At 44.0% G+C, this 19,483-nt stretch overlaps 1 protein-coding gene across 1 annotated transcript in view; it reads left to right on the top strand.

Moving 5' to 3' along the window:
* The window catches only part of TMEFF1 (transmembrane protein with EGF like and two follistatin like domains 1), a gene marked incomplete at its 5' end in the record, with an annotated part of 109,500 nt that overhangs the window by 81,986 nt on the left and 8,031 nt on the right, over positions 1–19,483 (top strand). Inside the window, 2 exons of the mRNA XM_083360389.1 lie at positions 7,808–7,956; positions 16,374–16,439. Of these exons, the coding sequence (XP_083216515.1) occupies positions 7,808–7,956; positions 16,374–16,439 (215 nt within the window). The remainder of the gene's footprint in view (positions 1–7,807; positions 7,957–16,373; positions 16,440–19,483) is intronic.

Below are 19,483 nucleotides of genomic sequence, written 5' to 3'. Positions count from 1 at the left end.
AAAAAATCATTATAAAATCTGGTAATTTACAACGTATTCCCTCATGGGGAAAACTAAAATAGTGTAGCATTTCAATAATTTTGATGGTGTTGTATGCGCATTCTATTTAAATCTGACAAACTGATCCAGTATTCTACATCTGAGACTAAAAAAAGATGCTAAACTGTAAAAAAGGTGTCAAAATTATTTCATTTTCTGGCACATCTTTAATTTTCATAATGTATGAAAAATGGAAGCAAAAGTAGGAATCAAAAGTATGGACAGAGAGATTTAAAGTTTTAAGATCTGTAAAGCGTAATACAAGTATTACAACTGTTAGATGAAGCATATTTACAAGCACACCTATTTTGATTTCAAATTCATATGTATGCCTAAAGACTCATTTTGACCCAAAACAATTGCATTATTAGAAATTAATAAGTTGAGTAATTGTTGAATGACATAAATACAACTTGCAGTAAAGCAAAGACGAAGAGAATTGAATGGCTGCACTGAAAAGGAGCTGTTTTTAACTTGATTTGAAACCTCTGTCATTTCAACTAGGATACTTATTTACGTAAGCAAATTATCAGTTGACAATAGCAATAACCATATATTGAATAAGAACTAGCTGAATTTATGCTTTGTACTCATTTTAAAGTTTATGCTTTACGTCTTTCTCTCTAATGATGTTGTGGTGCAAACATCCCAACCCATTATTTCTTTTCTCTTATGGCTTTTTTCTGCACTAGTTAAGCTATAAATTCACTGAGAGCAGAAATGACTTTGAAGGTATATTAGAGCAGCATTCACCCAGACAAATGCATTCTAAACTGATCACTCGACTGGAGATATCCAACTGGCAGCCTACTAGCTGTACAAGTCCCAAAGCAATTATCCAAACTCTTTACTGTGGCTGTCCTAAAATGTTGTCAAGTTATATTAAAATAGGGATTGCACATTCTAATGCTACATCTTCCCCTTGAGTTGTGCATGTCATGCATATTTGCAACTCTCTCTCTCTCTCTCTCTCTCTCTCTCTCTCTCTCTCTCTCTCTCTCTCTCTCTCTGTGTGTGTGTGTGTGTGTGTGTATCTAATCCCAAAATGAGTTGTACAAGACTACAGACCTCTCTATAGAATAGATCACGGGTCGGCAACCCGCAGCTCCGGAGCCGCATGCGGCTCTTTGAGCCGTCTCCTGCGGCTCCCAGTCGCCCAGTACGCGCGCACCTCTTCGAACGGGCAGTGGTGCGCGCGCACCTCTCCAAATGGAGAGTGGCACCGCCCGTTCCGAGAGGTGCGCGCGCACCTTTCTGAAGGGCAGAGGTGCACGCGCACCTCTCCCAAACCGCCGCCGTCCCGTTTGCACAGCTGCCGCGTTCGTCCAAACGGGACGGTGGCGGTTTGGGAGAGGTGCGCGCGCAGGTCTCCGAAAGAGACGGCGGGGGCTTGGGAGAGGTGTCCGCGCACCTCTCCCAAGCCACTGCTGTCCCGTTTGCACAGCTGCCGCGTTCGTCCATGTGTGACAAACGCGGCAGGTCTCCGAAAGGGACAGCGTGCACCTCTCCAAAGGGGAGACCCATCGCCGCGCAGGTGCCTCCCATTTTGCGCATGCGCGTGAGTGGACGCACGCGCACGCACTTTTTGCTGCTCCCACTTTTTTGTTTGTGTGATGGAACCGGTTCTGTTGTGTATGTAAATAGTTAGCAATAAGCCATGAAAGATATTGCAATCGCTGTGCAACTTGCAAGGTTTAAAGCGGGAAAATAAGGTGCAATCATTGGACGCCACAACCTAGGAGCGGGAAAACAGACTGTTTGTATTGGTTACAGTTCAAACGCTTTCTCGATAAAAGGGTTGCAACATTTGACATTTGACAGTTGACTTTGTGTATTCAATAAACTCGTTCAGTGTTAACCACTCTGAGTCCTCGTCAATTCGAACCAAACAACTGGCGACGAAGGTGGGATTGACAGAAGACCAGAGATTAGGAAGAATTGTCGTGAAGGCGGCAAAGTCTGAGCGAGTCACAGTCAACCGAGCGGCCGCGGCAGAATAGGAAAAAAATTCTCCGAATGGCGCAAATCGGGTCATTGAAGGAATTTGACCCTAACTTCCCCGAAGATTGGGAAGAATATATCGGTCAGGTCGAAGGATTCCTGTTAGTGAACGGAATCACCGACGACCGGAAAAAAGCGGCGGCACTTTTAACAATTTGCGGCACACCGGTCTACAGAGTCGCTGTCGGGCTGTGCCAGCCACAACCAGTCTCCAGCGTGCCCTATGCCGACCTCCTTGCAAAACTAAAGGTGCACTTTACTCCCCGAAGGTCCGAACTTTTTTGGCGGCGCATCTTCGAGAAGAGAAATCAGAGACCGGGGGAGTCCATACAGAAATTCGTCGCTGCCGTCAGGGAAGCCGCAGTTCGTTGCAAATACGATAATTTAGAAATTAGGATTCGGGACAGAGTCGTGCTGGGTTTACGCGATGAACAATTACAAAACAGAATAATTGCCAAACCTACTGGCGATTTACAGGAAGTGCTCGACGAACTCCTAACGTATGAGTCAACCGGGTATCGCGACCCCCCCCGCAGTAGCATGGCGACAGCACCAGAAATTAACCAAGAGGGCTATGTGGACTGCGGGGAGGTGGACCAGCAGTGGGAGGAAGAGATCGCCGAAGTCTCCAGGCGATTCGGGAAGATGGCACCCAGACAACTTAGAAGCGAAGGGCCCGAACCCGGCCGCCGGCAACAACCCGCAACACCGCAGAGACCACCGACCGGGGCACAACGACCGTGGCGGGACACCGCAACCAGACCGCGCGACAACGACACCCAGAACCGATGTGGCAGCTGTGGCGGCAACCATCCCCGCGCTTCCTGCCGATTCCGCACCGCCAAGTGCAGGGCTTGTGGCAAGACCGGCCACATCCAGGCCATCTGCAGAAACCGCGTCCGGGACTCCCATCTGAATGAAGTCGATGTGTGGCCAGAGGGTAAGGTAACCCCCAATGCTAGTGGCAAGGAGACCCCTAGATCCCGGGCGAAATTTTCAAACCCAGGGGAGGTGGCCCGAGTCAATCGGAAACGGCAGGGAAGAGGGCACAATTTTCCGGACGGAAAATTAAAAATCACAGTCCTTCTGCAAGGGGTTCCTTGCAGAATGGAAATCGACTCTGGGGCTTCAGTGTCGATAATTTCCACTGAAACCCTGGAAAAAATAGAACAACTAAGCGGAAAAAGAATTCCACTTAGCCCAACAAATATTCAATTAATGGACTTCCAAAAAAGTCCAATAATTGTAAAAGGAAAGACCAGCCTTAGAGTTAACTTTAAGGGATTTAAGGGGGTCTTAGATGTGGTAGTTACGGAGGGGAATAGGACTAGCTTAATAGGGCTTAATTGGTTTCCTGCCCTGGGAATTTGGATAGGGGGAATAAATTCCGTGATTAGAAATAAGACCCTCGAATCCGTCTGCAAAGAATTTGCAGACGTATTCGATGGATCTCTAGGCAAGTACAAAGGGCCCCCCATTAATTTTAACCTAGACCCCTCAGTAAATCCAATCAGGCTAAAGGCCCGGAGGGTACCTTTTGCCTTAAAGGAAAAAATCGAGGCCGAGCTCGACCGGCTTGTAGGCCTCGGAGTTTTAGAACCCGTTGAGGGCGGTTTATGGGAGACGCCGATCGTCACACCCCTCAAACCCAATGGGGATGTGAGGATCTGCGCCGACTATAAAGCGACCCTCAACATTGGAATGAAAAAGCATGCTTACCCGGTCCCGACGGTGAAGCAGGTCCTCGCCACGATCCAGGACGCCGCCATCTTCGCCAAGCTCGACTTGGCGCATGCGTACTTACAGTTGACTGTTTCCAAAGAGGCTGCAGAGGCACAGACAATTGTTACCCACAAGGGGGCGTTCCGAGTCCACAGACTGCAATTTGGAATTGCAGCTGCTCCAGGCATCTTCCAAGAAGTGATGGAGAGGACCTTAAAGGGCATACCTGGAGTATGCCCTTACTTTGATGATGTCCTAATAGCTGGAAAAGATGAAGGAATGTTAGTAGAGCGGCTGGAACAGGTACTGGGTAGATTTAGAGAGGCTGGATTAAAATTAAAAAAGGAAAAATGTAGCATAGGGGTTAAATCCACTGATTTTTTGGGGTTCAGGATTGACAAAAGCGGAGTCCACCCTACCCCTGAAAAAATTAAAGCAATAAAAGGGGCTCCTGAACCAAGGAACAAGGCTGAGCTACAGGCCTTCCTTGGCTTGGTAAATTTTTATCACACTTTTGTGCCTCATAAGGCTGCCATTGCAGAACCACTGCACAGGCTTTTAGATAAGAAGACCCCTTGGCATTGGCAAGACAAGCACAAAGCGAGTTTCCAGACCTTAAAAGACATCCTTTCCAGTAGCTCAACTGTAACCCACTTCATAGAAAACAGACCAATCTACCTGGCGTGCGATGCTTCGCCTTATGGCGTTGGGGCAGTAATCAGCCATTTAGACACCCAGGGAATGCAAAGACCCATCGCTTACTACTCCCGCACACTAACCAAGGCAGAGCGGAACTATGCTCAAATTGACCGGGAAGCTTTAGCCATAGTGGCAGGAGTTAAAAAGTTCCACGACTACCTGTATGGCAGGAACTTTACAATACTGACAGACCACAAACCCCTGCTGGGACTGTTTACCACAGATAAACAGACTCCCCAAATTATGTCTCCCAGGATGCTGAGATGGTCCATTTTCCTCTCAGCATATTCATTTTCCCTCCAATACCGACCAGGTAAGGACATGGGTCATGCAGACGCTCTTAGCAGATTGCCCCTTAGCACAACAGAGGAGGACCCTGCCCCAGTGGGACAAGTAATGTCCCTACAAGATATTCCTGATCTGCCCCTAACTGCTAAAGACATAGCTGAGGCAACCAATAAGGACCCCATCTTAAGGAGAGTAATGGCCTGGGTCATGAGCGGTTGGCCCAACGCCAACCCAGACGTAAAATACAGTCCATTTTTCCGAAGGAAGGATGAACTATCAGTTCATATGGGTTGCTTACTTTGGGGAACTCGTGTAGTAATCCCAAGAATCCACAAATCAGCTATTCTATTTGAATTGCATGAGGGACACCCTGGAATAGTAAGGATGAAGGCCCTGGCTAGGAGTCACTTGTGGTGGCCAGGATTGGACCAAGACATTGAGGAATGCGTTGCCAATTGCCATCTGTGCCAACGTTCCAGGCCTGAACAACAACACATCCGCACACATAAATGGGAGCTAGCTAGGAATCCTTGGTCCAGGATTCATATTGACTTCGCTGGACCTTTCCAGGGGTTAACGTTCCTTGTAGTGGTCGACAGCTACTCTAGATGGCTAGAAGTAGTACCGGTCAGTTCAGTAACGGCAGGCAGAACAATACAGGCATTAAGGGGCCTCTTTGCCACTCATGGGTTGCCGGATTTAATAGTGTCTGATAACGGGCCACAATTCACATCTATTGAATTTCAGGATTTCCTCAAGGCCAACTCGATTAAGCATAAGACTTCTGCACCCTTCCACCCCTCCACCAACGGATTGGCTGAAAGGAACGTGAGGACCACGAAGGACGCGCTTAAAAGAATCATTCGAGGTGACTGGCATCAGAGACTAGCTGAGTTCTTGTTGGCTCAACACACAACCCCTTGTTCGGCTACAGGGAAAAGTCCAGCTGAAATGAGGTGGGGAAGAAAAATCTTGACCAAGTTGGACAGACTACACCCCGACCGACTCCAACCAAACATTGAACTAGACATTCCTAACAGAACATTCGAAGTGGGGGACTTGATTTGGGCCAGGAACTACGCCCAAGGGGATAAATGGATTCCTGGGGTGGTAACTGAAGTCTTAGGTCCCCTATCATACATCATTGAGGGGGAAGGGAATAGGGTCTGTAAAAGACACATAGACCAGCTGAGGAAAAGATCTAGTGGGTGTGTGCCAGCTGAGGGGGACCAAAGCTCAGTTAGGGCAAACAGTACAGATAACATTAGGCCAGAAAGTGGTGTAGCGGGTGGGCAAGATGACATATTTCCTGATGCCCATCAACAACAATTCAGTCCAATTGATTGGGAAATACCCCTGCGAAGTAGGCCAGCGACAACTGAATCCCAAACACAACCTAATACACAAGGCAGTACATCTGAAGCCAGTAACCCTGAGCCCAGGTCTAGTAGTAACCAGCATAGTAACCAGCAGCCAAGCAGTCAACCAGGAAGAAGGGTCCCTAGCAGCCAAAGTAACAGATACCCTTCTAGAATACATAGGCCACCAAAATACCTAATGGACTTTGTAAAGAAATGACACCAACTGGGGGGTAAGGGGTGTTGTGTATGTAAATAGTTAGCAATAAGCCATGAAAGATATTGCAATCGCTGTGCAACTTGCAAGGTTTAAAGCGGGAAAATAAGGTGCAATCATTGGACGCCACAACCTAGGAGCGGGAAAACAGACTGTTTGTATTGGTTACAGTTCAAACGCTTTCTCGATAAAAGGGTTGCAACATTTGACATTTGACAGTTGACTTTGTGTATTCAATAAACTCGTTCAGTGTTAACCACTCTGAGTCCTCGTCAATTCGAACCAAACAGGTTCTGAGTGGCTCTTTTCCTTTTTCCCCTGGAATAGATGCTGCACATAAAAGTTCTCTGGTAGCAAGTAAAATGAAACATTGCTGGTGAAAATACCACTATCAGTTTAAATAAATGGAAGAACAAATCATCCAGGTTGCATAATCTTTCAAGGCTTCATAATCAACCCTGTGTGGGAAAGATTTTGAAATAAATTAATTAAAATCAATTTTAAAGTATTAATTGATTGATTGATTAAGAGGAATTTAATGAAGTTAGTTACATTAATTAAAGGAATTATTAATATGTCATTGTTACTGGCAATTCCTTTTTTCCAGCAGTATGACTTTAAAATACAAATAACACAATACCGGCTTTGTCTGGATTTATAGGAAGAAACATAATTGAATTCTATTTTATCTTTTTCAGTGTTTTGCAGCAAAGGTAATATCCGACATACTGTACAACATTTAGAGAAATATTTTGCTGTGGAAGTAGAGATGGCCAAAGATTTAGAGTCTAAGGCATATCTTCAAATTACACACACATTACAAAAATGAATACAGGAGTAGACTGAAGTGATTATGTTAATAAATCAGTGGAACTTAAACTGGTTTTCACTAAACTTTCACACCGATTTCAATGCAATCAAAATATTATTAACAATGTGGATTCAACTGTGTTTATATACCACATTTCTTTCATGAAGCTGAGTTATAAATGATTTCCTTGTGGTCTTTAATCCATATACCGCTTTGAAGCAGAATACCTTCGCTTCAGCAGCTGAACTATATTGTTTGTCCTCAGGCTGTACCTTAAATGTGGTAAACATTCACAAGAATAATATCATGCTTTATTTATGAGCGTTTAAAGGCCAAATTGTTTGCTGTTAGAAGTTAAGGTTGCATAACATGAAACCAAAGGTATGCAGAAGAGCAGTAGGGAAGGGCTGGGGGAAATATATTGATGGGTTATCACTTTGAGGGATACAACTGATACTCTCTAGCTGGAGAAAGGCTTGACCATCAGAGAGAAAATGCATCTGTCTCTTCTGCGCCACAGTATTTGAGTGACTTCATGGATACATCTTAGATTGTCTTCTCACAATATATATTTGTGTTAAGCAATGTGATTTCATTTCACATATGCCTTTGCAAATAAAACATTTATCTTGAGTGAAATACTTATGATTTAATTCGTGTTTATGTAAATAGGTGTGTATGCAACATAGACTGTAGTGGCTACAGTTTCAACCCTGTTTGTGCATCCGATGGAAGTTCCTATAATAACCCATGCTTTGTTCGAGAGGCATCTTGCCTGAGGCAGGAACAGATCGACATCAGACACCTTGGACATTGCTCAGGTACCTTTAACTTCATTTTTCAATAGTGATTATTTCATTAGGTGATTGACTAGAGGTAATGCTGTTTCTTTGTGGTTCTGCTCTCGTAAAATCACGGAACAAAATGTTGGATTTCATTGAGATTTAAAATGTCAGAAAGGTTTTATTTTCATTTAAAAAACACGTACCCAAGTGTGTGTGTGTTATCACCCGTCATGCTCATGAGTTCATTGAAGCTTGGCACTCCACAAGCCATTCCATCAACAGACACTTTGACCTACAACCAGTCTACGAAGCCCTCAGAATCCAAATCAGCCACACAGCCAACCAGAGACAGTACCAACCCTCAACCAGCCCACTCAAGCCCCCCTCTTCTCCCACCAGCTGTTCACCTCCCAGTGACCCTGACCTGATGTAATCTCCCCATCACAAGACCCATCACAGCCTTTCACTGATGACTCACACCTAACCCAACAAAAGACCCTCAGTTGACAAACCCACACCTGAAACCCTTAGAAGAACACTGACACCGACATCCTCTAAACTTTGCTGAAGATGTTACCTAGCCTGGTAATGAAACATTCAGAAACCAACCCATAAGCTCAGAGACTGAACCTTCACCCTCATATATCTTTAAAAAAAATCTTGGTTGCGTTTTCTCCTTTTCTTTTAGATCTTAAACGAAATGCAAGAAGTTATACTTGAAGGACTTGTGATCCATGAAGCTAAATAAACTTACTAATAAAAAATAAGATTATGTGTTCTACAAAGAAAATTTACATATTTTATTTACATAATTTTATTAAGGATTATAATTACTGTTGTAATCGGAAGCACTATTGCCACTATCTGAGGTCTGATGTATTTATTTATTTTAAAGAATTCTTCAATATAAGCATCAGCACACTTGTTTTTCAATAATTTCATAAATGGCAAGGCTATTCCTCCCTTTTCTCCTCCCTCAGCCATACAAGTTCTTAATGATTCATTGCTTGCAGGAATATTCAAGGATCAAATGCTGCTGGGCACCCTTTGATGCCAACATGAACAGGCTGTATGTTTTTTTTTTACAATCAAGTACTATTAAAATGGCTTTCATGTGTGGTAATGAATGGAGGTTATCTGATGCATTCCTCCAACTATCAGATGCAGCCAAAAGTTTAATCTTTTGGGGAAGCAGAAAACAGCATTGCTGACAAAAAATCTCAGATATTACAGATAATCTTGGATGCTGTATTCATTATGTTGGTTATATTCAAATAAAAGACAATGATTGACATCAGGATATGTACAGTATACCCTGTTTCAGAAGGTCCTACTCATATTTCAGGTTACATTTAATGTGTGTAACTGTATGTACACAAACTATAGAAAAAATATCTTGAAATATTGGCAAGAAACATGCACTTATAAAACTGATGATCTTTCAAATAAACCACAGTATTTCTTATGTTTGTTCTTCATCCATTCTCACACATATTCACACATATTAATATACTGTATATTTTTATTTTATGGCAGTTGGAATAGTCACAGTTTAAGGTTGAGATGCATATTTTGGATTGATTATAACCAAAGCAAATTTCAACATTTGCTGGTTTCTAGGGATGGGCAAAATGTTCTGTTCACAGAACACCTAATTTCTGGTTGTCTGTCTCCAGATAAGAACAGAAGAGAAGCCACTGGGAAGATCATATGGGCCAATGTGTTAGCCACCATTTGTACTGTTCTTGGCCCATGTGTCTTTGATCTTCCCTTTCTCTATCTCCTCATAGGCCAGGCTGGAAGTCCATAGTATTGTCGATAGCTAAAGAAAAGTGGGAAAAATGTTTGGTGCAAGCAACCAGATCCACAGGTGTAGAGTGCAAACCAATTACCTTATTATATTCTGCCTATTATACAGGAATCTACTCAAACATACAGCCTTGGCCTGGGAACAGATAGATAAAGCTCTATGGAGCTAAAAGTGTGTGTGTGGGGGGGTGTTAGTTTTGAATCTTTGCAGTTATCTTTGCAATCTTTGCAATCTGTGCAATGATTTGAAGCTAATTCCGTGCTAAAGCCCCCTCCCTCTCTCCCCCCCAACCTGGCTGGGTGTTTCCTAATATCAAAGACATCATTGGGAAAAATTTTGAAATGGGCCAGCTGGATATGCTTCTCTTGAAGCCAAGGAAATTGGCAGTCCACAGCGGTGGCTGAGCTAGTGTTAGGAATGAAAGGAGCTTGGATGATCAAGGTGGTGAACTGTCTGGTTGAATAATAACTGTACTTCAAATGGCTGCTTGATGTTACAGAAGGTGCTGGGAAGATTGGTGGGCAAAGTGGCATCCAGGCCTTGTGGAAAAGCAGGGAGAAGATGCTCAAATCCCATCACTCTTACCCTACTAAATAAGATGTCTCCCTATTTTGTCTTGGTCTGGATCAACCAAAATGCTCTTAAGTTTCTCTTCTGCCGAACCAAGGCCAATCTGGGGCAGTTGGAATAGCATTTCTGACACACAATATGTTTGTTTCAGTTTTGAGCACCCCTCCACCGATTTCCTAGGAAATGCTTCTGGATTTTAATTTAGAATTTATATGATTGTGGCCAGGTTAAAGAAAGAAACTTCTCATTGATAGAAAGTTACTTTATTAAAGGTACTTTAACAAGAAATTGTGTTGTGCGCATGTCCAAGATGGTTCCTCACTGGCTTCTGGGCTTTTAATGTCGAGCGGTTTTTCGGCTCTACTGGGTGCCATGGGGCTTTTTGTCATCGTTTTGGCCCCCGTTCGGTTGGTGGAACTGCTGGTGGAGCGTTAGCTCCCTCCCCTGTCGGGATACGTCTTGGAATGGCTGAGGACGGGGGAGGAGAAGCTGGAGAAGCCAACTTTCTAACTCACTGGTGAGAGGATGCTGGCAGCTGGGCGGGGCCGACTCGATTGTTTCCCTGCTCATCCAAGCCGAGCGGAGCTGTGACAAGTGATCTTTGTCGGAATTTCTGGGCTCTGCCCATGCCTGCTTGTTTTATCGAGACCAGGGTTGTGGCAGGGGGAAGGGAGCTTCGATGTTGTTTCCCCCCTCCCCCTCTGCCACTCGGCGAGTTCGGCTCTGTGAGTGCAGTGGACCTGGTCCTGCTGGCGCTGTGGCTGCAGCTGTGGGGTCTGCTGTTGCTGCTTTCCCTGCTGTTGCGGAGGTTGCAACCACCCTTATGGCTGTCTTTGAATCTTGCTGTTTTGGGTCCGTCGCCATTGTCATCAGGCCGCCCTTCCTCCTTTTTTTGGACCTGTCATCACCACCTGTTATGGCTTTTCCTGTTGCTGCTGTAGACTACTCCACTTTTACCACGATTGTGGCTTTGGGACCTGCCACATGTCGACTGAATTTTCCATTGACTTCGTCTGCTAGCACCCTCCATTGTCGGATACCACTGCTTTCCTTTGTATGCCAGTGTACACCTTGGGAGATCTTTACTTGCTGCGAGATTCCCCCCTCTCTCAGGAATGCCCATCTGTCCTACATAAGAACTTTCTTGATGACGGGTTGTGGGACCCTGAGAGATGGCATGTTTCAAAGAAGAGGCTGAGAGGATTTTTATTAAGATTTTTATATAAAATTTTAAGGGGACCCGGGAGTGGGGAGGCTCTAGGGATCCAGAACGAACTTGGGGGAATTCGACCTGGACAGTAGTCCAGACCATCAGATGGTCGCGGGGGGGAGTAGGGGCTTGGGGGCAGACTCAGCTCCGAGTGCAGAGGGTCTACCTATCCTGATGGTGATTGGGAGGGGCAGAGAGTGTGGGAGCAGAGGGCTCTATCACTATTGGGGAACGGGCCACCGCTGTCTTCAAGCGGTTGCCTGTTCCCACCCTCGTTGCTCTTCTCGCCTCCCCGGGGGCATTGGATTGCAGGACCCTGGGCTCAGGTTGGTTTATTTCAACGCCAGGTCCGTGGTGAACAAGGCTCCCCTCATACATGATCTTATTGAGGAGAACGCGGACCTGGCCTGCATCACAGAGACCTGGTTGGGCCAAGAGGGGTGTATCCCCCTCTTGGAACTATGCCCCCTGGGCTTCCGGGTGCTTCACCAGCCATGGGTCCAGGGCAGGGGTGGTGTGGTGGTTATTATTAGGAAGAGTCTTTGACTGTGAGTGGCCACTGTCCCTCAGATAGGTGGGTGTGAGTCTCTCCTTTTGAAGTTGGGTCTTAGAGTTCAGTTGGGCCTATTGATTATGTACCTGTCTCCCAGCTGCGTATCATCGGCCATGCCCAAGCTCCTCAATGTCTTACCCGGGTTGGCAATTGAGTTCCCCAGGCTTATAGTTCTGGGGGATTTCAATCTGCCCTCTGCAGGTGAGGCATCTGAGTTGGCCCAGGAGTTCATGGCCTCCATGATGGCCATGGACCTGACTCAAATAATTCAAGACCCGACCCATAATGGAGGGCACACACTCAACCTGGTTTTTATCTCTGGGCAGTGGATTAATGATCTGGGTAGGGGGGATTTAACTATCCAACCCCTGTCATGGTCCAATCATTTTCTTCTCCAGCTAGACTTTCAGTACGCCACCCCCCCCCGCCTCTGGGAGGCGGAATTGACCAGGTGGTTCCGCCCCAGGTGCCTGATGGACTCTGAGAGGTTCCAGACGGAGCTTGGGACATTTCCTGCTTCCCTTGCCCACGACTCTGCCGAGGCCCTAGTGGTAGCCTGGGATAGGGCTGCCGCTAGGGCCTTGGATCGAGTTGTGCCTTTGCGGCCTCTGACCCAGTGCAGATTCTGGGTGGCCCCCTGGTTTACCGAGGGACTCCGAGAGATGAAGTGCCAGAAAAGACACCTAGAGAGCTGTTGGAGGTCCAGCAGATCCGAATCTGATCGAACACGGCTAAGAACGTATCTTAAGTCTTACCTAGTGGCGATGGAAGCGGCAAATCGTGCTTACTTTTCCGCTCTCATTGCGTCTGCAGATAACCACCCAGCCGCCCTGTTTAGAGTGACCCGCTCACTGCTTAATCAGCGACTGAGGGATGACCACTTGCAGAGTAGGGCTGAGGAATTGGTACAGTATCTGCAGGACAAAATCGCTCAGATCCGGACTGGTTTGGACTCCGACTGGGCAGAATCCGGCGGAGTGGAGAGGGCAGGTCTTGGTTATACCATTTGGAGTGAGTTTGACCCTGCGTCTTTGGATGATGTGGACAGGATTATGGGTAGACTGAGTGCTACAACTTGTCTATTGGACCCATGTCCCTCCTGGCTGGTTTTGACTGCCAGGGAGGTGACAGGGGGCTGGCTCCAGGCAGTTGTCAACGCTTCATTGATGGAGGGTGTCTTCCCCTCCACCTTAAAAGAGGCGGTGGTGAAGCCCCTTCTCAAGAAGCCTGCTCTGGACCCGGCCTCCTTGAATAACTATCGTCCTGTCTCCAACCTTCGCTCTGTAGCGAAGGTTGTTGAGAGTGTTGTGGCACGTCAGCTTCCGCAATTCCTGGACAAAGCGGACTATCTGGACCCGTACCAGTCTGGTTTCAGACCTGGTTACAGCACGGAAATGGCATTGGTCGCACTGGTAAATGATCTCTGGTGGGCCTGGGACAGGGGTTGCTCCTCTGTCCTGGTCCTACTTGACCTCAGCGGCTTTTGATACCATTGAACATGGTATCCTGCTGCGACGGCTTGAGGGGTTGGGAGTGGGAGGCACTGTTTTACGGTGGTTCTCCTCCTACCTCTTGGGCCGTTTGCAGTTTGTAGTGGCAGGGGGGCAGAGATCTACCCCGAGGCCCCTTTCTTGTGGGGTACCTCAGGGGTCAGTTCTCTCTTCCCTCCTTTTTAACATCTATATGAAGCCGCTGGGTGAGATCATCTGTGGCTTTGGGGTGAGGTATCACCAATATGTGGATGATACCCAGTTGTACATCTCCACCCCGAGCCAACCCAGTGATGCCCTTGATGTGATGTCCCGGTGCCTGGAGGCGGTGCAGGTCTGGATGGGAAGGAACAGGCTCAGGCTGAACCCCTCCAAGACCGAGTGGTTGTGGATACCGGCATCTCGTATTGTCCAACATGTTCCATCTCTTTTGATGGGGGGGAGGTGTTGTCCCCCTCAGAAAGGGCCTGCAACTTGGGTGTCCTCCTGGATTCACAGCTTAATTTGGAGGATCATCTAACTGCTGTGACAAGGGGGGCCTTTGCACAGGTTCGCTTGGTGCACCAGGTGCGCCCCTTTTTGGACCAAGATGCCCTATGCATGGTCACCCATGCCCTTGTCACTTCTCGCCTGGATTACTGCAATGCTCTCTACGTGGGGCTGCCCTTGAAGTGCACCCGGAGGCTTCAGCTGGTGCAAAATGCAGCCGCGCGGGTGCTTATGGGAGTTTCTCGATGCTCCCATGTTATACCATTCCTGCGGAAGCTGCATTGGCTTCCGGTTGCCCTCCGGGTGCGACTCAAGGTGCTGGTAATTACCTTTAAAGCCCTACATGGCTTAGGTCCGGGGTACTTGCAAGACCACCTGCTGCCAATATCAACCTCCCATCGGCCGGTTCGCTCCCACAGAGTCGGCCTCCTCAGGGTGCTGTCAGCCAGGCAATGCTGGCTGGCGACCCCCAGGGGGAGAGCCTTCTCTGTGGGCACGCTGACCCTCTGGAATGAACTGCCTCTGGAGCTGCGGACGGCCCCTGACCTTCGATCCTTCTGCCATGACCTGAAGACGTGGTTGTTCCAACAAGCGGGCCTGGACTGATCATGGTTTTTAAATTTGGTTTTTATCGGCTTAAATTGTCCTTTATTTCTTTATTTATTGTTTAATTCTTTTTTAATCTTTGTATTGTATGTTTTTTAATTTTTTTATTGTTGTGAGCCGCCCTGAGTCCTTAGGGAGAAGGGCGGTATATAAATTTAATAAATAATAATAATAATAAATAAACTCATTATCCAAAACACAGACAGGTTACTGGATTTTCTCCACTCCTTGCCTTCCTGTTTTTCGCTTCCTCAGGTTTATTGTCCCTTGAGTCCCTCTGATTTCAGAGTGGCCTCTTCACAAAATTCTCTCCTTATTATTGCTGCCCCGGAAAGATACGCAAACACTTTTAACTTTCAGTTTGCAGAACTTGTTTCTGAACTCCAAAAAAAGAAACTCCAGAGACTACCTTTCATTGTGGGTAGCTCAAAGTATGAAGGCAACATGAAGGAGACTGCAATACTTTGATTCCTCTACTTGATGATAGAGCTGTTCCACATCTTCACTGAATGAGAAGCATCTGAGGGCTTCAAATGTGTTAATAACTTATTATGTTGCACTGTATATGAAAATTTGCTTCTGCCTTTGTATATTTTCAACGATGGAAATGTTTTTAGGAAACAGCCAGTTGCTATGTCCGGGCTGCTACTAATAGTAATATTATTATTGTTTAATATAATGGCATGCTATAAATGGTATATGCTACACTGTTAATATGCTAAGTGTTTGTTATAGGCATAATTAAAAAAATATTTAGGTTTTTGTCTTTTACGGATTACAGAAATGACATAGATGTGTTTCTTACTTTGCGTGATCAATTAAAATCCTGCTAGATGTGGGACAAGTCAAAGAACTCAGAGGGTTTTGGATTATCTGTCCTTGTTGACTTATAGTTTTATCCAGCCAACTTTATCAGACATTGTCATACGCTTTTAAAAACATTTTTGCAACCAGGAGAGGTTGAATCTTAGTTGATTTGGGGTGCCCTTTCTGGGCCGATAGAGAACTGTGGAGCAGATATACTGTAGGCCTGATTAAACTTGAACAGAGTGTCTTACAGTTGCATCTGCATCAGACAAGTTTGAACAAACAATATCGGGATATCAGAGCACTTAAAAGACCATAAATAATAAAAGAGATGGAGTTCACATATCCTCTAAGCAACATTCATTTGCTAGGTATTAACATTAGCTTGAAATTGGTGATGCTAAGATAAAATACTTTTTTAGAGTGGGGGGGGAGGGAATGCCCTCAATTGAATGTTGATTCCTAAAAAGCCTGTGCAGTTTTGTTGGCAAGCTTTCCTAGGACTGAGAGAGAGTGAGTAGTCCATAGTCACCCAGCTGGATTCATGAGTAGGGTGGAACTAGAACTCACAATCTCCTGGTTTCTAGCCTCACTCCTTAAGCACTATGCTAAACTGGCTCTCATGATTACATATTAAAATGGCATATCACACCTAATTGTTGCTATGTGTTTCACTGCTACACTGTGGTGGGAAAGTATCATATTTGTGATGGGTATTTTTTTTGGTATTTCTAACTACTGCTGAAATTATAGTAAAAGCAGTCCTGGATATTATTTATTTATTTATTATTTATTTTATTACATTTATAATTGTTTTAGCCATGTGAGAGGAATATAATGCATGTTGTCTTTTATTTAACTGTATCCTTTGATAATTGTACATTAATTGTTAGCACTTTTTTCTCTTCCTCCCAATAGACTCTGATGATTCGAACTTATTGGGGAAGAAGGATGATGGAATGCAGTATCGGCCGGATGTGAAAGGTAGGGCATAAATGCTTATGTTAGCTTTTATATATAAATGGTATAGTAACTGAATCGTGCATTTCTGATTGTGTTCCTCCTCCTCCTCCTCCAGTGAATCAGGGAATTGTTGGCCTGAGCTGTTTCTTTTCCAGGACTTAAAGTGTGCTTCAAACCTCTTTGCCTGAGTAACAATTCTTGCATATTTTTACCAGGGTCACCTCTCCTACTCTCCTACTCTCTATCCCTGATTCCCTTCAATTGTTCTGGAATTTCTTAACTCTCACAATTGCCAGCCAGCAAGACTAAGGGTAGCCAAAAGCCAGTTTAAAAACTATGTGTGACCCAACTTTTGGGAAGACCAGGATAGGTAGAAGGGCAGTGTTTTTTATCTACCATTTTACGTACCATTAAGCATAGTTAATATACATAATGAATTAAAAGTTTACTAATTATATATTATATAAATCATGAAAGCATAGTATAATATGTAGTGCTACATTGCAGTGCACTGTAATGCTACAGTGAAATACTTTATACTTAATTAGGGTTGGCATACTTTTTCTACAAAAGGACCAGATCCCACCCTTCCACTACCTATATGGGTGGGGCTAGCAGGATTGCTGGGTAAGAAATGTGGCAACTATTGATTGTCCCCAGCCTTTTAGCAAGGAGGCTGCTGATTGGTCACTACTGTTGCCTAGGTTAAACTTTCCCTCAGCCCCACCCCTCAACGTGGGAGCTCAATTGAGGCTCAGACCTGGCAATCTGTTGCCCAGGCTGTGCCTTCTTAGCTTGTAGGCTGTACAAAAACAGAAAACAGATTTGGCCTATAGATCATAGTTTGTTGACCCCTTACTAAATTATACAACAATACGTATCTATCTATCTATCTATCTATCTATCTATCTATCTATCTATCTATCTATCTATCTATTAATAGGTTATTTACTCTATTAATATGATTGTATACTGAGTGCCTTTATGCCAGTCTTTCCTACCCAGGTCATCCTACTTTACTGGGTAGTTGTTGAGAAAAAATGAAGGAGGAAAGAGTACATATGCAGGATATAAATCATATTACAATAGCTAATTCTAATCAAAGATATGTCTGGTGTTCTTTAAATAAACATATATTCCTTGCTCCTTTAAATTCCTTTACATATTCCTTTAAATATACATAAATTCCTTGAAAATATTTTGTGTGATGGGTTTTAATACTTGAATAATAGTACAATAGAAATTATGACAAAAAGTGTTAAAATAAGTTGCTGTCCCCCAATTCATTTCAAAGTAATCCGTTTTTGCTCAAACACAATTTTACAAGCACCTCTGTTGGCCTTGGAAGTTCTTCACAGTTATGCATTTTGAATAACAAAGGCATTTTATTTATTCAAGAAAATTTAACATATCAATACTTTCAAATAAAATGATCTTGTTTCTTTTGCTTCCCCCCCCCCCGTATGAAGTGGCTAAGCCCTGCGTGTATTTCTTATATTAATGCTAAACATAATCCTGCTGTTAAGGATTGAAAAGGAAGTGTTCATACATTGTTCTGAGCAATGACTGACTCTGAACAAAATAGATTTCCTGTATTCTGCACTTGAGTTTTAAGGGTGACTTTTAAAGCTGGAGAAAATGGGCAAAAGAAGCTATTTCTACAGAAAAGCAATTTCCTTCTCCTGTCACTTTCTCTTCTCACCCTTTTATTGTTTATTGGAAAAATTGTGGTAGAGGAAAAGAGAAAAATATGGAAGTTGTGAAATATTTCTAGGGGCATAGAGTGGATTTTTAAGAGGATTCATAATAGCAACTTATTTTTTCATTAATCAAATCCTTATTAACACTTTGAACATGCACCATGAATATTACCTTATGTTTAATCTCTTGGTATATGCTTAGTTTTTATAAGTTTATCAGAATTGGAATATTAATTGGACAGATAGCTTATCTGTGCTAGGTTTTAAAATCTGCTAAGGAAGCTCTCCTTAATGTATGCAGAATAGAATTTTATCATATTTTGGCATTTTGTTTTGTGTCCCTTTCTGGTTTGCCTGACAATTCAGTTGGTTAGCTTGCCCCACTGAATTGCTTTTTAAAAATGCTTATTTATATTTACATTTCATAATGTTGTGCATATATTAATATGTTTAAGATTAAATATTTGTCTTTAAATCTTCTTTGCACGGGCCTGCCATTTAGCTGACAAAGACTTTTTAAATATCTTTTTTAAAAATGAGTATTCATGTGAATAATTTTATAATGACAGCAGTAGGAGAGGTATAAAGAGACTGCATGGAGACTGACAATTTTGCATAAATTACTGTTTGTACTACCAACATACTTTAGGCTGTGTTTGCACATTGAAGAGCTAGGGATCAAGTAAAGGAGATTCTGCACAGTCTGCTGCTTTCTGGATGACCTGGGTGCAGATTTCATAATATGCTACTATTAGCGTAGCACAGGCATGTCAAACTGCTGGCCCACAGGCCAGATGCATCACACCAAAACTGCGCCCCACCCCATTGCCAGCAATGGGGTAAAAGTCATGATACGTCGTGCGACATCACATGACGTCGCAAGTTGACATACCTGGTGTAGCATATTTGCAGGGTAGCAGATTGGAGAAGTTTGATATAAAGAAATCAAGAGCATAGGACATACTGTAGGTGAATGTGTTTTTAATTATATAGTATGTTTCCTTATTTGTGAAATCAGGACATCTTGGAAATAAAAGACTGGCTTGTAGACAGCAGCATCTACAAGATGTGTATGTTGTGACAAAAAAAAGTTAATATGGCTACATGGCCACAATACGTGTAATAAGGGACAACCATGTTGTCATGATTACCATCTTGACTTTTTTGACCCTGCTTACAGAAACCACGGCTTCTTCCTCTGTTTTCCCTATTTAACATAGACTGTCCTATAGTGGAAAGAATACGAGAATTATTTTTTTCTGAAATTTGCAAATCTTTGCTTGAATGCTATCTTGTTTTTTTAAAAAAATATTTGCAGTCTAAGCTTAAAGATTTACATCTTAGCAATATGTTCAGTAGGTTGAT

Source organism: Vipera ursinii (assembly GCF_947247035.1).
Source record: "Vipera ursinii genome assembly, chromosome: 3".
NCBI lineage: Eukaryota > Metazoa > Chordata > Lepidosauria > Squamata > Viperidae > Vipera > Vipera ursinii.
This window is presented reverse-complemented; position numbering and strand designations above follow the sequence as displayed.